The sequence below is a fragment of the Chaetodon trifascialis genome, chromosome 6, assembly GCF_039877785.1.
Source record: "Chaetodon trifascialis isolate fChaTrf1 chromosome 6, fChaTrf1.hap1, whole genome shotgun sequence".
In the NCBI taxonomy this organism is placed as follows: domain Eukaryota; kingdom Metazoa; phylum Chordata; class Actinopteri; order Chaetodontiformes; family Chaetodontidae; genus Chaetodon; species Chaetodon trifascialis.
In genome coordinates this window covers 9,256,673-9,278,345 of record NC_092061.1, presented here as the reverse complement: position 1 = coordinate 9,278,345, position 21,673 = coordinate 9,256,673, and the positions used below count along the sequence as shown (strand labels likewise).

Genomic DNA, 21,673 nt, shown 5'->3' with positions numbered 1-21,673 from the left:
TGTAGTGATATTTTAAAACGTTGACGTACATAGAAGGTAAGACGCCTCATATCACGACATGCGCAGTAGGACTTTGAGCTAACGTGGAGAGGGCTGATGCCTTCAGGATCCATTGTAATTATGATACACGACGTTGAACCTCCGCTGACATAACATTCACGGAACTGCCATACAGTGACAGTCAAAATAATGTATAATTAATATCTAATCTCTTATTTTTATTATGTCACCCCACGTCAATATTAAGCACAGCCGTGCATCTATCAGCCACTATCTCTATCGTATATGCCTTATTTCCGTATGTGCCTGCCCTTTACCATCCTCTGTAGCACATGTAGCACGTTACCGTTTAGCTTGTCTGAATCAAAAACGAGTCAACAGCCACTCAAATGGGCATCTATTATGTAAACACTGGAACATGAGATGGGGCGATATCTTTGAAACGGTTATGAACGAGTTTTCTGGAGAACTTGGAACGCATCACCAAAAGTGACACGGCGCTCCGGACGTTGACAAAGTTTAGACTGACAACAAACTGGAACATGTTGTCTCCATGTTCACACACGTTTCGGCTGGTTTACTCAAACTAGTTTTCCCACAGCAGATGTGCGTCGGCTCAGACTGTCAGAGGAGAGAGAGATGTGCTGAATATCGGGCGTTTAAATAAAGCAGAGGACAAACATGGAAACCTGCGTTATGTCCGCGCTGGACAGACCCGCGGCGGAGCTGACCGTCATGGATGTGTACGACATTGCCGCGGTGCTCGGGCAAGAGTTTGAGCGGATCATCGACAGGTTTGGGTGCGAGTCTCTGGTCGGCGTTGTGCCCAAAGTGGTGCGGGTCCTGGAGCTGCTGGAGGCGCTGGTGAGCCGCGGAGCTGCAACACAGGAGGCCGAGGAGCTGCGAAGGGATCTGGATAGACTGCGGCAGGAGAGGAGCGACAGATACAAGCAGGAGAGGAAGCACCAGAAGGTGTGTGTGTGTGTGTGTGTGTGTGTGTGTGTGTGTGTGTGTGTGTGTGTGTGTGTGTGTGTGTGTGTGTGTGTACCTGTCTGTCTGCCACTGTGCGCATGTGACCTAACTTTAATGTTTACCTTTCAAGGTAAGTAACTAAGTAACACAAGTTGATTTTCATTTTCTGGCACTCACCAACTGATTGATCAGTTATTCTATATAACAGTGTTTGTGATCATCACAAATAAGGTAGATCTTATTAATGATATACTATATTGTTATATTATAGCATAGATTAGTGTGGTGTAGTAAGAACAGTGTAGTAAATACATAAAACTACTTTACACAATACTATGCTATCATAATGATCAGGCAACAGTTCATTTTCGTTTTCAGTACACCTTCAATGAACTCAAACACCTAAAGCTTTAAATAAAGTATAATAACAACAAAACCAAGTTATAGTGATATTTTATGGATTCTGGAGGCAGAAAAATCTGAAGTGAAGTGCTGTTGATGTTGTTGTGCCCTCATGTTCATACAGCTACATCCACCCTTTTCATACACAGAACAAGTACTCTGTGCAGACACGTGACTGTGCTGGTGTTTTCCTCTGTGCTCAGGAGTTGGAGCTGGTGGAGGACGTGTGGAGGGGAGAAGTTCAGGACCTGCTCTCTCAAATCTCTCAGCTTCAGGCAGAGAACAAGAGGCTGTCAGTGAGCCTCCCCGTCAGAGAGTCCCCCGTCACAGAGGAAGACCTGCAGAAACATGAGGGTGGGTCGTCTGCAGCAGCAGCTTTCAACCACAGTTTTACAGATGAGTTTGTGGAGCTTTCAGGGTGATTTATGGGATAAGAACAGTACTGGACAAACAAGTTTATTATGTCAATTATTTCTAGTTTTCCAAGTTTCCTTATGATGTTTTCAGTTTCCAAACTTTATTTTCAAGTTATACTGTCTACATATTGGTATGTATGCCAATAATGACCTTATTAAGTGGATCAGGTATGAGCAATGACGTGACTGATTCACAATAAGTACAGGTTCAATGTCAACGTCGTTCTAAATATTTCTTTCAGTAACAGCAGGCTGCTAGCTCAGCTTTTAGCACCACAGAATCCCTGTGAGTTATACAGACTTTAAATTTGGGAAGAAGAGACCATTGACATCGAGTTGGTACTCGTTAAGTTGAGATATCAGAACCAGTGTCAGGAGAGAAATGAAAGGATGGTTGACGTTGATTTGCCAGACGTTAAAGATATAGTTCACAGGGATGCACCAGCGTCAATGAACAAAAACAGTCTACGTTAAAAAATATTTAGGCAATATAAAATATAAAAAAAAAATGAATGTGAAGATTCTGAAAATATATTAAGTGCATAAAATAGTATAATAACCATAATCTCAACACAGCATGGTCCATTGTCTGTTCCTCTTTGAAGTCTTACCTTGGATTTTGTGAGTCTGGGTACTAAATAGGTTTGGTCTTGGCTGAGAGCTCCAGAAAAAGATCTTATTATTTGCTCCATGCTCTCTGCAGATTTGTGTTGCGCTGATTCACCATGTGCTGTACATTTCACATATGCGCCCTGTGCAGTCATGTGAGCTTGCCCAGTACATGCTGCACGCCTTCATGTTGACATGAAAAAGGAGGCTGTGAAGGCAGGCAGGCAGGAGCTTGTTAAGGAGACTATTTTTGAAGCAGACCAAAATATAATGCTTGTGTGAGACTCTCATGGTGGCTGCAGCTATACTTACTGTCAAGGACCCAGTGCACACACACTCCTTATAAAACATGTACACCTGAATGAACGGGCACTGCGTGATACGACTAGTCTGCTCCGTGCACATTATCTGTGTAGAAAAATATATTAATGATGTAAAAGTACCTGAGGGAAGCCCTCAAGGTTATTAAGGCCAAAACTAATTCTGTATACCATATACCATTACACTTTAGATTGATTTCCCACTTTCTAGTGAGTCATGTCGCTTCTTTTTGGTGTAGAATCACCAAACAGCTTGAAATTAAGTGAGTAATTAGTAATTAAATAAAACCTTAAAATACTTGAGACTTATATAAATATAATAAATAAAAATATAAATAATGCAAGTTGTACTGAAGATGCTACAAATAGAAGAAACCCTGGTATGTTTTTTTTCTGTTGAATGGCATGGCAGCCTCCTGTCAGACTGCACTTATGTGTGAATCTTATTTAAGTGCTTTTTCATGACGCCCGCAGGAATGTCAGAGAAGGAGAGGCAGCTGATGAAGAAGCTGACAGACTTGGTGGATAAGCAGAAGGATGAAATCCGGGCCAAAGACCACGAGCTGACACTAAAAAACGAAGATATTGAGGCGGTGAGGATTTAGATCATACATAGCTTATACTTACATGAGTTTACGATTTACTTCATTTGACAAGTCAAGTCATAAAATGAATTTCCTTGAGTGTAGCTCCAGATGCAGCAGCATCGGTTGATAAGAATCAATCAGGACCTTCGTCACAGGATGAGCGTGATGGAGGCTCAGGGTAAGGCCCTGATCCAGCACAGGGCTGAGCTGGAAGCTGCAGCCCAGGCACACCAGCAGGAGCTGGGGGCTCTGCAGCTGGAGGTCACAAAGCTGAGAAAGGAGCTCCGGGGTTGGGAGCTGGAGAGAGAAGTCGCCAACATAGAAGAAACCTCTCTTACCACATCTGGAATTCCATCAACTACATCACCACAGATGACGGTAAGAAAAAGACAAAGGTTGTAAAACATGCCTATAATTAGGTTCAAACTATGTTGGCCATAGTTTATTAAGTATGAAGGTTTTCTGGAGCCTAAGCGGTTGTTTTCTGTTACTAATCCAGTCCCCGGCAGCAGCACCATCTAACTCCACCATCAAACCAAATTCAGTGTGGGTGGAGTGTGGAGGAGACCCTGACTTCCTGGCGAACTGCTTTGAATGTGACAAGAGTCCTTCCCTTCTCCCAGGGTCATCAAAGGAAGAAGATACTGGAGAAGGGGGTGGCAATGATGACGACTCGACAGCATTGTTTCTGGTAACACCTGCTGAACTCTCCACTGCACACAGGCTTACCGTGGTTATAACAGAGGCCCCTGTAAGCCTATTTATATTAAACACAAAGCATTATCACTCTGTCATGCTGGTGTTTCCTTAAGGCCTCACAGACAGGCTGAGTACACTTATTGCCCCATGAAACATTTGCAAAAATCTGTTTTGTTTACATTAGCTTACAGTGTTCTCCTTCTCTGCTTTTATTGTTGCATTGCTTTCTTGTGTAGTGGGCTTCTGCCAACTGTTGATATCGACTGTTGTGTTTTGGTGCACAAGCACAAAACAAACAATACAGCAATGTGCTTATCAAAACATTGTTCTGCCACATCACTAGTAGCCGAAACTCCACCTACACCTACAGAAGCAAAGTGTGTGCCCACGCCATGCAAGGAGAAATGCTGAATGTGTGTTTTTGGCTGCAGAAGGTGTCAGCTGATACAGATACAGGAGAGGAGACAAACAGCCTGGAGGAGGAGTCAGACAAACCTCGCTTCACCCTGCAGGAGCTGCGGGACGTCCTGCATGAGAGGAATGAACTCAAGGCCCAAGTGTTCATGCTGCAGGAAGAGCTGGCATATTACAGAAGGTACGTCCTGTTTTCACATTAAGATTCAACTGCGTGTAACACTGATGCAAAAGTTAACGGTGACCTCTCATCTCTATCCCTCAGTGAGGAGTTTGAGGACGATGTCAGCTCCATCGCTCATACTCCATCTCCTCCACCGTGCTCCAGTTCCACCAGTCAGCCTGAATCAGGAATTCGACGCTTGTGAGTAATGAGTTTGACAATGACCTTCACTCGCTTCTCTTCACACACTGAGGCTTTGTTTTTGCATCATGTGCGGTGTCAACAACAGAGGGTCAGAAAACTGATCACAACAACACTTTTGATGCTTTTTGTTTTTCTCAAATTCAAAATTTCCCTTGTGTCACCATTTCCATTTTCACAGGATCTTCACTGCCATAATGCCGATGGTGGCAGCTGGCTTGATTTCAGACGACCCCACGTTGTTGCCAATTCGAAGACTTGTTTCCTCTGTATGACCTTGAGTTTAAATCCTTCATATATAACTGCTCCCCTCTCCACACACACACACCATGTCAACACCAGTTTGTTTCTCTAAACGCAGTTTGTCATTAGGTTTACAATAATTGGTTGAAGGGCTACATGAATTGGTTATTTTAAACTAAATCTGTCTGGTGTTTATACACTTGAAACCGTGATGAATGAACCACTGTTGTCATTAGTGGAGTCTACTTTTGCATTGGTAGCATTTTAGCTGACTTGGTAAGAGCTTTAAAGGTACAGTGTGTAAAATATGGCCACCTGTCAAAGGTTGCTCCAAACAAGAAGGGGGAAGCATATCACCAGAGTAACCGCTAACTGCTGCTCACCATAGTCTTTGCTGTAGCTTTCTTTGCTGTAGCTACTAGCTGCCACTGGCCAGTTAGCTCAGTTAGCCATTCAGCTAATGGCAATATAAGATGACTAGAGTCTACCCCAACTGAGAGCTCAGAGCACTGGGAGATCGTTGGTGTTTGCGCCGCAGCCAGCAGAACCAGGCTCAGCAGCCTCCCAGTGAACATGACCAGAGCTGGACCAAACACAGCCTAAGAGACCGATGGAGGCCAGTTTGACAACAGGCCATGCCAAGGTGATCAGGACTTTGACTCTGGCCATGACAGAGGACAGGTGGACACAGGAGAGGCATGAAGAGGGAGTGGAAGGTCAGCCATCACTCGCCACGTGTCTAGAGCCAGAATATTTTCACATCTAATCTGTTAAGAGAGCTGCTCGTCAGCTTGCAGGCTTCAGTAGACATCTCTGCAAAACAAGACAGACATTTTTAGACGTTTTAAAATAAAATTCTGGCCATATCTTACACATTGCACCTTTAAATGAACCTTAGTGAATAAAATGGGAGACAACTGGCCGAGCTTGGCCACTCTTAACATGTATTTATGAGCTCTCAGGGTTTTGCGGCTCCTTAAAAAGCCATCACCTGTCAGTGCGTCACTTTATATAAGCCATGCTTCATTAGTCGTAAGGCTGCGGAAATGTTCGATAACTTAGTGCCCAAGTTTCTCGCTACATTGGTCGATCCAAATAGCAAAGTGTTATCACTGTGCTACGTAGTGTACAAGATTTGCAAGCCAGTTTGGCAAGTAGTGTCAGTAGTACAGTAACAAGTATGAATTGAGTTTTCACAAGCACTTTCAAGTTCCTCAGCAGTCTTTTGTGTCATTTATATTTGGATGATGTTAAGATGTATCTGATGGCAAATTATTGTTAAGGTGTCTGAGTCTGGTTTCAAGGTGCAGCGAATGAGCTGGATGATCATATCCCTCTGTTTTCCACTGAGAGATCAACAGCTTATAGCCAGCGCAAAAGTCATCTCCTGAACTGATGAGAAGAGGATGATTCTGTATACTTGCAGCACTACAGTCTGGCAGTACAATCATAGTGGTAAAAACACTAGAAGATCCTGTAAATACATGTCATAACAACGGATATGTGCTGGGTTGCATCTGTAAAATAATTCTTGTTCTGAATAAAGTGAAGTTTTATTTTTCATTGTTTGAATGCTGTTATTGTTTTACTGTCAATTACTAATATGGCAAAGTGAATATGAAAGATGTGGGACAGGCCGTGTTCATATCCATAAAATTTTAAAATTTCCTTGTTTCAGTAGTTTACATTATGATCAAGACATCGTGTATACTTATGTAAGAATCTTTCATGGGTATATTGATAATACATTAAAAAAAAAAAAAAGAACAAAAAGTTTAGAGAGAGACGAAACATCAAATCACGTGCTTTCTCACCTGATCCTCCCTAGTTAAAAACCGAGCTCTCTTATCGCCCACATTACTTGCTTCCTGTGCTGTGTGAAAGACCTGCGTCGACGGGTTGACAGTGTGGAGGAATCATCTCGAGCCGTATACGATCTTTGTACTCACCTGTCGCTAGGATACTTTGCCCTCCTCTGCTGTCCACAGAGTCACGCCATTGGTGGATGAGTGATGGGGGAAGTGCCGCTCCACTGGAAGTTGGTCACCTTCTGCCAGTAGCTAAGTGCTGAACCAAGACAAAAAGTAATAAAAGGCTGTCTTTTAGAGTATTTTAAGTAGTAGTTGGTGGGTACAAGTTGACTTTATTGCAGTATTTTGAGGAGTGGTGTCGTTCCGTCATGGAGTTTGGTGAAGAGTCGTCCCCTGCTCTGGCTTTCGAGAAAGACGCGTTTGAGCTCACGGTTGAAGATGTTTACGATATTTCGTATGTAATCGGACGAGATTTGTTGAAAATAAGCAGCACGGGCGAGGAAGTGTCGGACTTACAGTTCAGAATAGTGCGTGTTTTGGAAATGTTCGAGACTTTAGTCAACAAGTACAACTTGTCTCTGGAGGAGCTGAAAATGGAGCGGGACAACTTGAAGAGTGAGCTGGCCAGAATCATCACGGAGGGCTCATCTGGGCAGGGCACGGTGAGTGTGGGCGCCACAGTCTGTCGTGTGCAGCTGAGCTTCGTTTAGAGATGCTTTTCCTGTCTGTCATCAAAGCAAGGAGCGGGACCTAACCAGCTGGTGGTGGACCTGACGGACCCCAACAGACCGCGCTTCACCATGCAGGAGCTGAAGGAGGTCCTGCAGGAGAGGAACCAGCTGAAGGCTCAGCTCATGGTGGCTCAGGAGGAGCTTCAGCTATACAAGAGGTGAGCAACTGAGCCTGAGGTCCACCCTGAGATTGGACTCATACAACTTCCAGCATGTGAATCTCCTCTAATAGTGCATTAAATTGAAGTCTGTCAGTAATGTGCAGTCCAGGACAGAGCATTAGAAACACCTACTGTAGTGTAATCTATTACAATACCACCACTAACTACAGCCTCGAGAATGACCATATAGCAAAATCAATGCCTCTCTAACATAATGTCAGCAAGAGTGAGCATCGAAAGCTTTCCAATAGTGTGTGTTACTCGACGGAAACTTAATCTGGATTGATCAGTGATCTTCATAAGAATGAGAGAGACCCACTTACAATATTAGTATTAGCACACATGTAACATAATATATCCAGTGTCTCTACTACCTATATCTGCCAGTCCTCACAGGATCACAGTCTTTGTATCAATACAGACACAACTAGCTCATTGTAATATTCTCTAACTTCTCAAGATCTTGTGCATTTCTCCTGCAGTGGGATTCTCCCACAGGCTGAATCAGCCATGGTGGAAGTGGACCTGGGGACGCCAGCAGCTACAGAGCACAGTCCAGCCACGCTAAATGATGCAAAGGAGGAGAAGACAACCATAGGCAAACTGTGAGTAACAGGCTGGATTGCCTCACTTGGTACAGTGGTGTGAATGTGCTGACAGCAAAGAAGTAATCAGAAAGAAGTAGTATTTAAAACATTTATTTCTAGCTATGCACTATTTTTAGCTGTGCACCTCAGATGGCAAGGTTTCAAGAAAAATCTCAGCAGCAACCACATGATGCTGAAGTAAGCTAACAGAGATTGTTCTCACAGCCCGTCTCCTGTCTCCTAATGATATACTTGTGACCAAATGAATTCATGCCGACACTGCGGATGTTTGTGAGCGCAGAATGAGAAAGAGAGAGAGGGAGAAGTAGGAAACTGGCAGTGTGTCTGCCAAACTACTGCTACCGTCAGTAATTATAGCCTGCCATGACTCAATGCTGCTTTCTGGCACTGGGCACTTTTACGAGTATATTCCATGTTTACCCCACCATGCTAAAACTCCTTAAACTGACTCTGGACCTTTTCTGTTTGTAGGTTTTCATTCAGGCGAAAATAAGAAAAACCTTTCACAAGAACTGGCCATGTAGAAGACAAGCAGGATTTGTCGGTTAACCACTTTTATATTAACTGTTTTTTTGTTTTTTTTTAAGAATGTATTTGTCAATCTAACAAGCACATTTTGTACTGGTAATTTTAACCTGAGAGGGTTTATATTAATGTAGAGTTGCTGTTGATGTGCAAATTTTGGTGAAGATATCATATGAAACTGGAAAGTATTATCTAACTGCTGTTGGATACCATGTGGAATGCATTCACTCAAAATGAAGTTATTTATAGACTTGAAAATGTACATTTTTTATAAATCAAAATTAAGTCTTGACAGGGCTTCACATTAGTCCAGTAATCCAAAACACATTTGCTGTCAACCATCAGCTATCAAATAAATGAAAATGGGTCCATTCCACAAAATTTAAAAGCATAATAAAATACGGCATTTCGAACAGTATTTGTGTTTTTCTTCTGTGGCTGAATATTTAAAAAGCTGTACGATTTCACATGTTCTGATCTCGTGTGAATGTAGACAAATTACAACAGACAGATGTGATCACTGTAATGACAGGGTAATGAGGCTTTGCTTCAAGGCATAATCACACCAGAATCATAATGTATGACTTCTGTATTGTGATATTTTTGATTGGCTGAAGATCACACAGCACAGAGCAGAAGATGAGCAGAATTTAACCATTAACCGCGCCACCGCTGGAATGAAAACTCAAGTGTTTTATTCCTCAATTTATAGCACGGGCAATAATTTACAATTGTGAAATTGAACTGTCAATATACTTATTCCAGAGGGAAACCCCATGGACAATGTGAAACACTACTTATCCGGGAGAACTATTCCTCAAGTTTGCATCAATCTGCTGGTTAGAGTTAAAAAAAAAAAAAAAAAGAAGAAGTATAAAATCGTGATAAAAACAATTTGCATAAACACAATCTTCAAGAGTTGAAGCTTTAGCATCCATTTAAAACAAAAAAAATTTATATGTATAAAACATTGTTGAAGACTGCTTGTCTGTAGCATCTTTTACATAAAGATGAAAAGGACGGCAGAGAGCACCAATTCATCCGAAATATGAACACTTGTGGTCGTGAGTTCAGTATTTGAGCCAAGGGTGAGCCAAGAGTGACTCTTTACTCCGATCACCGTAGTCGTACAGCAGCTCTTCCTCTGCTGTGATGTCTCTGGAGGCCACCAAGATCAGATGAGGGGTTCCATCGATGGGGTGAAGCCTCGTCTGGCAGTTGCCAGTTTTACTGTGGTTGATCAGTCTTCCAAGACGGCTCGTTTCTTTTGTAGCGTCCACACTGTAAAAGAATAAAAACATAAGACAGGTCTCCACACTGAAGTCATAGTCCAGAAAGAAAGAAAATTTTCCATTTTCAAACCCACTGAAATTTTAGTGACACCTCGGAAATTCAGTTTTATCAGGACCCAAGACAGTCCAAGTCCCCCTCTAACCAAGTCAGAAGTCAATGGGGATTAAGTAGGGGGTTAATGTGATTGAAAAATTATATATATATATGCTGTTGTTCAACAGAATAGGAAGACTTAATTTACCTACCAGAGTCTTTTTGTACCCAAACTAATTTTCCTCCTTTACAATGATTTTTGGCAATATGCCTTTATTTGACAGAGAGCCGGGAATCATCGGGAGATAGAAGGCTATGAGATGCAACAAAGGTCATTTCTTGGTTGTTGCAATTAATTAATCACTGAAAGCTGACAAATTGACAGTGACATTTGGACTCACCAGTATGTTTTTGATTGATACTGGAAGTAGTACATGTAACAGCCTGTTTGGGGATCCTGAGCGTACTCGGCCTCTCTTATTTTAGCCTCAGCCAGTTCCAGGAGGTCTCCATGGTACTCCACCACAAACTCTCCCTTTTTGAAGTCCTTGACAGCAAATACCCCTCTTCCTTTTCCTTCTATGTGTTTGACCTTTCATTCAAAACACAACAAAGAGTGAAGTTAAACTGAATTAGCATGCATCGAAATGTACCAACCACATCTGGACAGAGTGTGGCACAATACATTTAAACCATTGAATGTTACCTGCATTCCCTCTTCAATGCCGTTCTTTATCACGTCATCAATGTGTCTGTGTTCTTCATTCTGTTGACAATTTGAGTAACTGGGTGAAACTCTGTTATGGTACAGTTGGCATGCTCTTTCACACACAAAAAAAATAATCAGCAAAACATAAGGCAAAAATATACGAGCATGTAAATATCTTAACCACAGGTACAAAATGAGAATGTACTGACTTGGTGGGAAATGCTTTCTCCTATTAACTGTTAATAATACAACAGACAGGAAGCACTTTTCATCCAGACCTTTAACTCTGCCTTCGTTTTTCTGTTACTCCTTCTGATGGGATAATAGTCTGTGACCTTTCTGTTTTGGGGAGCTTTATTCTCTGTCCTGAAAAGAGAGACATTATCAAAGTAGTGACAGATTTTCCCCGAAAGAGTCTTGTTTTTTGTTTTTCTTTAATAATAATGACATGTTGGCCTCCTGCACTCACTTTTTTGCTCCGAGTTTGCGACCACCTCTGCTCCGACTTTTGGATGCTGAAACTTTGCTGTCTGCTGCAGACCTGATGTTCGTGTGTGTCGTGGGCCCTTTTTGCTCAAGCTGGTCAGCGGCTTGATCTCTCGTCCCGCGACTGTGAGAGGCGATTTCAGGCTTCTGCTCTTTGGACTCGCAATTCTCAGATTTGATTTCATTCGGTATGTCTGAAATGAGGAAGAAACAATGGATTAAATTGATAGCGGCCCCAAACATTTGGCCTTTCCTTCAAAAAAACAAACAACAACAAAAAAAAACAGTTAAGTCATGTCATAAGATAGTGGGTCAGAGAACACTGCTGCCATTCACATGCACAGCAATTTTTTTTTGTGATACACATGGACCTGCTGACCATATGGTAATACAGAATAACAGAAAAATAGCTGGGGGATCACATTTAATAGAAATGACCAAACAACTTGATTTCACGGACGATTCAAAGGGTTTTAAAAGTTAATCAAGTGTGCACCTTTTTTCAGCTTTGACGTGTCAGGATTAGTTCCATCAGAGTCATTTCCTTCCTGGATCAGCATGCTTGAACTGTCACTCAGAGGAGATCTGGGTTTGCTTGGACTACGCACACTCTGGAGAATTGACTGCTGTTTACCTACGCAGTCCTGCAAAAACAATTATTAATGTTGGTGAAAAAATTCAAAGGAGTAAACCTCAGGAGTTATATACACAAGATGAAATAACCATTTATTTCATTTCATTTGCAGGCTGTATTTCATGTCTTTGTGCATGTGCATTCAAGAAGCTTCAGATTTAGAGGCAAATTGCACAAATTCAGCGATTGCTCTTTGTGTCACTTTTTTTGTTGACACAAACAACAACAACTACAAAAATGCAGTTGGATCCAACAGACAACACAGTTAGCAGATTGCTCACTGATGAAGACTTCACCGCTCTGCCTGCCAACTCTGCCTGACTTGAGAGGCAAACATCTCCATGGTAACAGTACCATCTGAGATTGTCTGAAAGTGTATTTGGACTGTTTGATAGTAAGTAATGAAACGGGGCGTTCAGGTACCCAAGCAATGCCACGTACAGAAATGCATTTGTTCATATTTCAGTGTCATTTATCCACACACCTAAATGTTAACGTGTGATTGGTGAGGGTTTGAAGGGGCAGTGCACAGCTTCTGGCAGATTTTGCCTGAAAGGATAAAGTGTGGATGAAGAGGTCTATGATAAACAATACAAAGCTTCCTGAGGTGTGGGGTCAGATCACTGTAAGATCTGTCGCTGCGATGCCGAGCTGAGACAGGACCCCTTGTGACAGTAACGATATTCTTGGGGTGGTGAGTTAACACATGTTAACTGTATGAGAGAGCTACTGCGTTTCCTGCTTTAGTTGGCAAACATAAATGCATAAAAACAAACAACTAAACACGACATTACCTTGTTGGTTGCTGGTTTGTTTTCTTTCGTCTCCTTCCGTGAGGTGAGTTTGTGTTCAACAGTGTTCTCGGTTCTCAGCACATTTTTCTTCCCTTTAAAGACGTGCAAATAAAGAAATGTAAGCACCGCTGTCTAATTTATGTAACATTATACAAAACCCGGCCATTACCGGCGAGTTTTATTTATAAACAACAGCTACGCTTAGACGAGGAAAGTCGGTCCTTTATTTACGCTAATAGCAGTTAGCTGTTAGCAACACTGTGGCTTTCTGGACATGTAACAATTGCTGAAACGACAACACATGAGCAAATTTACCTTTTGCCATGTCAATGCCCAGAATAAAATCCAAAGAGGACGGGGAGTCTCTTAAATTTGCCCTCTGTGTCCACCGTGTTTAGATGACTGCCTCTGCAACGACGAACATCAAGCCATTGTAAGAGCGTGGTGGATTTAAAAACCATCCTGCACCTCTCATTGGCTGTTCCATCCACAAGGGACGGACACGTGCATGAAAGGTGTTCTCTCATTGGCCGCAACTCTGCCTGTCACATCGGCAGAAGTTGACCCACCAAAAACTCTGCGGTAAATTGCTTATGTCCATCTTTCAAAATGGATATTAATCTCAGTGGGATAACCTGAATTAAACAACGGCTATTATATCATTATATTTCAATTATAGTGTTCTGCATAGAAAGTGAGGTGTTTTTGGTAAATATTGATCAGAAAGAAAATGTAAAAGCATGATTTTTATATGTCCTACGTTACCAAAGCACAAATAATGATGAAAGAAAAATACATAAAAATCAGTTTAGTGATATTACTTTATATTACTTTAAAATGAAAGCCAGTGGAAGAAGGGTGTAGCCATGCAGTCATGCCCACTTCAGAGCAAACAAGGTCTCATGCAAGAAACTTATACAAGTATGTGGTCTGTTTTTTTTGTTTTTTTTTTTAATTTTAAGGGGGAAAAAATGTCGTAAGAGTCTTATGAGTAAGCATAAATTAGGAAAAAGTGACAGTGCCATTGACTGAAAGGCAGCAAGATAAATCAAGTCTGTGTTTGGTCCATGAGGATTAGGTTGGAGTTGCTAACATCTAGTAATAGCTGCAAACTGCAATAAGTTGACTTGTTCCACCTGTGTTTTCAATATCAAATGAGCCAGCCGGAAATGCTCTAGGGTTTCAAATGATGCGCTCAGAATTGAAACCGAGACTACAAGTCAAGGACACTGACAACTCACAGGAAATGAGGGGAAATCATGTCATCATGTGCTGAAATGAAAAATGTATCCAAGTCATATTACATGTACAGGGGTACACCCAAAGCACTGAAAAATTATCAATATTTTTGACTATATTTTATTAATTTTAATTAAAAAAAAAAATCCTTCTCCATCTTGTGTCAGTGATGTACTGTGTACTGAAACTTTGTATGAAAGATGCTATACAAATAAAAGGCTACTTGGATTTGATGTTGACAGTAACAGTCCAGGTGTTCTCATGCAGTCTTTGCAGGCATTAAATTCAGGGCTTTCCCAGTACTCATGTCTTCATTCTATATTCCAGGTGAACATTTTAAACAGTGTCATTTCCAGCTTTGCAGTCTGCAGCCATAGCTTCTTTAAACAGTCTTTTTCTCAACAGATTTTCATTTGCCTTCTTCCTCTTCTCTTCTTTCTTCACTTCGGACTCTTTCTTCTTTATAAGCACTTCACTGAGTTCTCCTTTATATAAAACATCAAGTTTCTCTTTCATGATGTCCCGAGCACGCTTTCGATTTATATCCACAGATCTGGTTTGATGGCACTGCAGGGAAAATGGTACAAGAAATTAGCATGGCTTGAGTCAACATGACTCTGATTTGAACCCTTCATTCCCCAAATACCAATTGGTCTACACATGGACTGATACCAGTGATGACAGTTACACATTGATTCGTTTAAAAACAAGATTAACCTTCACCACAATCCCACTGGGGATGTGCTTGAGCACCACGCAGTTGCTGGTTTTGTTGGTGGCCTGTCCTCCGGGTCCAGATCCTCTCACAAACTGCTCCTCGAGCTCGTCCTCATTCAGGACAGGAAGGTCGACCATGTCCTTTTTACCGGCAGCCCAAACACACGGCAGCCAGGGTGGGAGCGGTCTTAGCAAGGGAGAGACAGCGGGAGAACCGCTCCGTATGAACCGAATGGACACACCGTACATACAGCTGAAGGACGAGAAAAGCCGTAACATCTCTTACACGAGATAACCTACAAATTCTTCTTTTTTGGTGGCGCCGTGAATAAATATACAGAGTGACTTATAGCATTACATCGCGTCGTATGTTACCCGACACAGAAATGTCAATTCCGTTATCAAAAACTTAAACGCATACAAGTTTTAGCCGCGCTGGACATCATTTTCCTGCCGAGTTCACAGTCATGCTAGTTTGCTCATGTTTATGTTCAGGGTCGACTTCTTCTACGCTCCCGTCACCAGCCACCCAATCGGTTGTTGTGTTTTTTCTTCGTGGCCAGAATAACAGGTCTGTGTTAACTCTCTGCTGCCATCGTGTGTCTGCTAGCAAAACGTTTTATAATGGCGACAGTCGGCTTGTCAAGTTTGAGTTTCTTTTACGGCCCTTTCTGGTAGATATTTTGAGGCGTGACTGTGAGCGAGTGGTTGTTAAGGTTAGAAAATGTTATCGAATTTAACAGGGCCATGTCAATACAAATGGCGCCTTTTGGAAGAGTAGTCTCTTGTACTGCACTGTGCTGTGCTCTGTAGTCTGGATACTGCACTTGTACTTCACTGTACATAACATGAGGGTGTTATTGTGTATGTCTAGATATCATAGTCAGCACACATATACCCACATGTCAGGCCAGAATTTGTTGTGTGTAAACATGTAGTCTCCCAAGAGCTGCACACACTCTCCTTTTGAGGTTATTTGCCCATTTAGTGATACTGTTGATTATTGTTGACTCTCATAGTCTTTCAAGTCTTTCATAATCAAAACAGGCATTTTGGCTGGAGTGATAACATGAACCTTCCTTTTCACACTAAAAGGAGCATCAGCAAGAACATTATGAAATGAAATAATAGATTAATAGCCTCATCACCGCTTCACCTGACAGTGCAGTAGGTTGGTTGTCTCATTCATTCGTGATTCCCACCACACATTACAAAACACATTGTTCATATGTTGATTTGCTTTGTTGTTTCTGAATGACTCCTAAAAAGGTCAAATTTAACGTAATAATTATTCCCATTTGATTGCAAAATAGTTTCAGACTTTTTTTTTTCTCATGGAGAGAAAAAATGGACTGTGATGTAATGCCTCCTGCTCTCTCCCTTGACAATGACTATAATTATAAAACCAGGAAACTATGTAGGTCACAGGGAAATGACAGTCTCTCTGATGACCTGTGATGACATCTCTCTGATGGTGTGGGTGGATGACGTGCATTTCTAATTACTTGAACTTTATCTTTAGTGCTCACATTAAAACTGACCCTCATTTTGGTACATCATAACCATGGCTAGGTTATTCTTATATGGATCATGCATTTCACATTTCTGCAAATGTGCATCCTGTTGTATTTGTTAGAAATCAGTTTTAGCCATTTATCATTTGACTGTTTTTTGTAACAGAAATGAAAGTCTCTACAATCTTTATCATCAACAATTTGTGGTCAACAAGAAAATTATTGTGCAAAAAAAGTTCATCTTGTATGAAGCTGAAGTTGCTGTCAAGGCAGACAGAGAAACTAATTTCCTTATTTGCAAAGGAAGGGAAACTCGTTAGCAGGCTCACTTTGTTTCATCTGAGGTGCAAGGGCAGCCTAATTTCTCTCATTTCTGGTTAAAAAAAAGCAGGTAACTATTACTCTTCTTGATCACAGATGTATTGTACAATTACAAAAATAGCCTGTATAAATATTGAAAAAGATGAAAAGATGAAAAAGGTAAAAAGATATATTACTGGAGGCAAAGACAAACAGGGATTTAATGAGAATTTACTGAGGACAGGTTTCCTTACAGTGTGTTTATTAAATTCTTAGACATGTTTCAGAGTTGGTTGTGAAAATACCATATTTTGATGCAGTAGATGAGATCCAATCAGTGATCCTTCAAAGGACCCCACTATGAATCAGTATGAAAAAAAAAGCCCACCAATCACTTCACTTTGTTGCTAATAAAGCAAGATGATGACAATAAATGTAAAATATCAAAGCTAAATATTACATACATTGAAAATATTATTGTGGTAAACTGAGTAAATGTAGGTATGTCTTGCACCAGACCATTATACGAAAGAATGCATGATTGCAACACGATACTGACTGCTATAAATGTACATTTGTAATTTTACATCCTCTCATCATATTTATGTCTGCGGAAATACGTAACCACTCATGATACCGGTTTAAAGCAGATGCTCAGCTGCCAGCAGAGGGCGCCCTACGATTGAAACTGCTCAGCTGAATAACTGGACGAGTCTGAGCGTCGTCAAGTTAGCGGAAGGGAAGACAAATACCGGAAGTCAAACGATCAACGCTACTGAATTAAATACTAAATGGTGTTTGAACATGTACACAGTGAGTTTGATACACTTGACTAATACCAGTAAATACTGCACTCCTTGTACGATCTTCAGTGAGATTATCCGTGGGATTAGTTCAGTATGTGTTATGTTTGGTCGCATCTCGGACCTGATTTGAATATACGGCATGTGACTGTCGTTTTAGCAATCAAACAGCAGATGTGTGTATTGTACGCGGTGGAATAGAAGTTTTTGGACAGAGTACACGTTTCAACTTTCACCACGCGCAGTAAGTCCAAATTTTATTTCGAAATTTGTACCGGAAACGCGTCTGTACCCGGGCTGCCTTTACTGTATTTTGTGTCGTGCCTGAAAGGACTGTGAAGTCTTGCAGCGGTTCAGACTTGAGGAGTGACAACTTACGATGGCGAGTGCTCTTCATCCGTTTGCCCCTCGCTCTTCCCGGTTCTGTGGACGAAGGCGACAGCTGCAGGTCTGAGCTCGTAGCCGTTTCGTTTACCTCGCCAGGACGAGCCCAAACCGCCAACCCCTGCCAGGGCAGCTTGGATATTCAAGGACATTTTAACGTTACCATAGCTACTTTGGCCTGTTCTGTCGATTGAGGAAATCCAGCGTGTGTTTCTCCGGCGCAATGATGTGGCCAGATTTTGTAAACACGGGCTGAAACGTCTGTGAATATCATGTGAATGAGTCGAGCCGATGATGTTTCTGGACGCGTCATCTTTACATGTCGTACCCGCACCCCTTCCTCTGCCGAAGGGACAAACAAACGGCCACGTAAAGGAAATTGGTTGCTGACTTTTCGATGCGTTCATCTCGACTATGGCATCGTTTTCAGAGCCCATCGAGTCGGCGGCCGCTTCGTGCTGAAAGAATCCCGCGTCGCTGCTCGAAGTGGTGACCTCAAAACGCGAAGAAACACCAGTGAACTTTGGTTCGCTGAGTGCTGGAGTGCGGTGAAGCCAGAGGTGCATCGCTGCTGTGCGTCAGGTCCAGGTATGTGACAGGCGTCGCGAGCCATCAATTTGTCGCTGCCGTGCTGCCATGTTGCTAGGTAACTAACTGATGGTGGGTTTACTCCAGTTCAGATTTGATCGTCCCCTCAGAGGTGCATCGTCACGGTTTACTAAATCCTATTTCACGAGGTTTTTTTAACGCCATGTGTTGAATTTGTTTAGACTAACTTTGTCTTTGGCCTGAAGAAGTGCAGGGGATCTGTCCTGCTGTCATGCCGCGGCCCTGCGCTGTCACACAGGCGTGCTCGTTAAAGCTGCTGAAATGTTCCTCCCTTCGTCCTGACTGCAAGCTCTTCTCATGTTAGTACATGATGCATCTGATAACATTAAGATATCACTGGAGGATTTTGCAGGCTTCGTGTTCTTGCTCTTTTGGTGTACTTGGCAGGTGTGAGAATTTATTTAAGACCCTGCAGCAAATCACAGCATGTTTGACAAACTGTGGAAATGGAGGAGCACACAGTTTACTGAGGTTGCAGTTGCACTGAAAACCTGCAGCCCACAAGCTTGCTTTTGCACCCCCCCCCCCCCCCCCCCCCCCAGGTTCATTCTTATTTTAATAAGACTTCATTAGTTTCAGCATCAAGAGTCACTCCACTTGACTCAGCAGGGCCTGGGTGAGTCACTGAGGCTGTGCTGACTTGGAGGTTGTGGCGTTTCTTGTCCAGATGATGGTTCTGCTATGAGGGCAGGAGCTCCTGCAAGGCCACGCTGCTGTGACCTCCCCTGCTTTGTTTCCATCGCAGCCTGTCTTTGAATTAGGATTACAATCTGAGACTAGGCTTGATATTTATCTGCGCTCCCGCTCGGAGCCCCAGCCTTATAGTAAGATCTGCCCTGCATTTGGAGCTTGTTGACAGAGAAAGAAATAAAGGAGGCACATGCTGAGAGATGCACATACTGGGGTTGGAGAATATTGTACACACACAGGGTGTAATCAGTCTTTGACGTGTTGAAACATGCGTCCTATCTTCTTGAAGCCATGACGGTTGTGAAGGTTGTGTAACACCCTCAGTATCAGCTGCTCTGATCTTATAGATTCCATAGGCTTTGTCACTTCTGAAGCAACATGAAAACGAATTGGAGCGGTGAGGTTCACTTGATTTCATGCCTTCATTCCTGAGGTGAAATTCTAGGCAATCTGTGCTTCTTATTACACAGATTGCTTTCTTCTGAGTCATGTTTGGTTTTGACTTCTGGACAGACTCGTTACTTATGTTCCCCATTTTTGATCTGAAACACACATAGCTGCATTTGTTGCTGATTGTAACAGTCACCGCATGAAAGCTGTCAGCGACTAGCAGGATATTCTTGCATGCCATTCATTTGTGTCTCGAGGAACTATGCCATAAATACGCTGTGCTGATGTTGCTGCCTGTTCTTCAGTCACTGAAGTGCGGCTCTGATGATTAAGGCCACGCTGCTCGAAGTGAAGGCCGTGGATCGTAGCATTGCTGATGACCCAGAGTTCAAATCTTCCTCACATGACTGCAAACCAGGGCTTCAACTGACGGCTGTTTTCATTCTTGATTCATCTGCAGATTATTTTTACAAGTGATTGGTGAGTCTATAAAAACAAAAGTGAAAAATACTCTTCAGAATTTCCCAGAACCCAAAGTGACGTTTTACAGTTTCTGTCATAAATGACAAATGAAAGCATCAGGTTGTTTCATTTAATAAGCCAGAACCAGCAAATGTTTGTACAACTAATTGAGTAATTGACTATTTGTTGTAGCTCTACTGAGCACCGTCTTCTTTACCAGTCATGCCTGTTATGGCCTCTAGGATGCTGTTTCTCTGATGTAAACATGGCAGCTCATCAAGGTATTCGCCTAACCAGTTTTCTGATGGGGGACGTCCTTCCCTTTCCCCAGCAGACACTCACACAGTACACATATGTGGTGCATGGGCAGGGCTTTGGAAACTATTTTGAAAACTTGACTTTCAAGCTCTAGAGAAACCTATATCTCTTTTTTGTCAATTTTTTCTGTAATTTAAGATTAGTAATAATATTTGATGATACTTAAATGTATCCCTACATTCAATATAGAGAAGTAAGTAAAAGTAAAGTACTTGTAAAATGAGTAAGATAGGTATAGCAGTATTTAATATTGCAGTTTGTTCAAGTAGTGAGTTGTGCTCAGTTCCAATGTTCAGCCTAATTAGCAGAGGTCTCACGCTTAATTTGCATCACCTGTGTGCTCAGTGAAACTGTGTGAATGAAGAAGGGGACGGTACTTTTGTCAAGTCAAACAGTCATTAAAATGCAAGCCTTATATTTTGTATATATCTTTAAAAAGAAATTACTTCATCACTCTATATTACTCTGTCGGTTTTTGGTCAGATCAGAGTAAAACAGCATGGATTGACAAAGCAAAGTGACCTGTTGCACCGACGTACATTCAACACGTTTTTTAAAGAACGACTTCCCTGTTCATCGTCTTTCTTACTCTTAGAAGACTATGAACTGTGGGTAATTCCCTCAAGCACGTTCTGCAGCATTACAGACACTCAGAAAGGTGCATATAGAAAATAAGAAGTGTTCAGGAGAGCTTCTAAGAGCTCATTCATTTCACATCAGTCCTAACCCTCTTAGGTATCTGTACACTGAGGGAGCTGACACTGGGGCTGGGCCATGCTGCTCCACAGTTTCAACTTTACAACACGTCTAATCACTTTAATCTCACTGACAGTACTCTGCCTCATGTAAATTTTTAGCTCCACTTAAAGGCATAACACGGATTACTTTGACACTTAGCTTTTAAAATATTTTAGGGTAGGAAGCTGTTTTTTGTACCTGCAGAAATATGTTGCCTATATTGTCGTTATTTGTCAGTGCGTTTAAGTTAAACTGAAACTCGGCTTGTGTTGAACATAGTTGGAATGGCTGAGAGGGTTTCTTAAACAAGGAGATGTAGTGTTGTGACATCTTTTTTTAATCATGTTTAAGTGCATCTACAGCGAGCCAAGGGATCTTACAGGTAGACAGTAGCTGAGAGGCTGAAACCTGATCGCTCTTTAACGCTCAGGTGTCTCTCTTGAATCGAACGCTCCAGACAAACACTGTGTCACAAAAGGAGAGAACCTGCAGGTGATTATGAATCAGTGTATTGTGTGTGCTGTTCTGATTTTTAGACGTGGCTGTTGAGTTTTTTATCTATGCTCAGTTGTATTTGCTGAATTGAAGCAGCTGGGATGCTCTTTTTAAGCCGACACAAAAAGCAAAGTGGAGACACTGCAGTGACCCTTTTTGATGAACGAGGATAACAATTTCTGACGGCATTTAGATACGATGCT

At 41.9% G+C, this 21,673-nt stretch overlaps 5 protein-coding genes across 6 annotated transcripts in view; 3 read left to right on the top strand and 2 right to left on the bottom strand.

The window, feature by feature from the left end:
* The first annotated feature begins 472 nt into the window (after positions 1 to 472).
* Positions 473 to 6,588, top strand: LOC139332576 (RILP-like protein 1). The gene is made up of 8 exons (XM_070964612.1): positions 473 to 972; positions 1,578 to 1,728; positions 3,194 to 3,312; positions 3,409 to 3,684; positions 3,806 to 3,997; positions 4,437 to 4,600; positions 4,685 to 4,783; positions 4,965 to 6,588. The coding sequence occupies exons 1-8, from the start codon at positions 682 to 684 to the stop codon at positions 5,056 to 5,058; spliced, it is 1,386 nt and encodes a 461-aa protein (XP_070820713.1). The 5' UTR covers positions 473 to 681; the 3' UTR covers positions 5,059 to 6,588.
* A 297-nt stretch (positions 6,589 to 6,885) lies between these two features.
* rilpl2 (Rab interacting lysosomal protein-like 2) lies at positions 6,886 to 9,278 on the top strand. Its single transcript, XM_070965462.1, has 4 exons — positions 6,886 to 7,499; positions 7,575 to 7,726; positions 8,212 to 8,334; positions 8,809 to 9,278. The coding sequence occupies exons 1-4, from the start codon at positions 7,206 to 7,208 to the stop codon at positions 8,828 to 8,830; spliced, it is 591 nt and encodes a 196-aa protein (XP_070821563.1). The 5' UTR covers positions 6,886 to 7,205; the 3' UTR covers positions 8,831 to 9,278.
* On the bottom strand, positions 9,111 to 13,270 carry kmt5ab (lysine methyltransferase 5Ab). Its single transcript, XM_070965461.1, has 8 exons — positions 13,127 to 13,270; positions 12,812 to 12,903; positions 11,880 to 12,027; positions 11,367 to 11,577; positions 11,176 to 11,263; positions 10,895 to 10,954; positions 10,590 to 10,780; positions 9,111 to 10,143 (listed from the first exon to the last, which is right to left on the bottom strand). Exons 1-8 carry the CDS (start codon positions 13,134 to 13,136, stop codon positions 9,933 to 9,935), a joined length of 1,011 nt encoding a protein of 336 aa, XP_070821562.1. The 5' UTR covers positions 13,137 to 13,270; the 3' UTR covers positions 9,111 to 9,932.
* A 997-nt stretch (positions 13,271 to 14,267) lies between these two features.
* On the bottom strand, positions 14,268 to 18,350 carry mtrfr (mitochondrial translation release factor in rescue). The gene is made up of 3 exons (XM_070965186.1): positions 17,763 to 18,350; positions 14,768 to 14,954; positions 14,268 to 14,617 (listed from the first exon to the last, which is right to left on the bottom strand). The coding sequence occupies exons 1-3, from the start codon at positions 18,332 to 18,334 to the stop codon at positions 14,387 to 14,389; spliced, it is 990 nt and encodes a 329-aa protein (XP_070821287.1). The 5' UTR covers positions 18,335 to 18,350; the 3' UTR covers positions 14,268 to 14,386.
* Positions 18,226 to 21,673, top strand: part of LOC139332978 (membrane-associated phosphatidylinositol transfer protein 2-like) — a 43,271-nt gene continuing 39,823 nt past the window's right edge. For both annotated transcript variants that reach the window (XM_070965184.1, XM_070965182.1), the window contains exon 1: positions 18,226 to 18,356. The gene's annotated coding sequence lies outside the window, so the exon portion shown is untranslated. The remainder of the gene's footprint in view (positions 18,357 to 21,673) is intronic.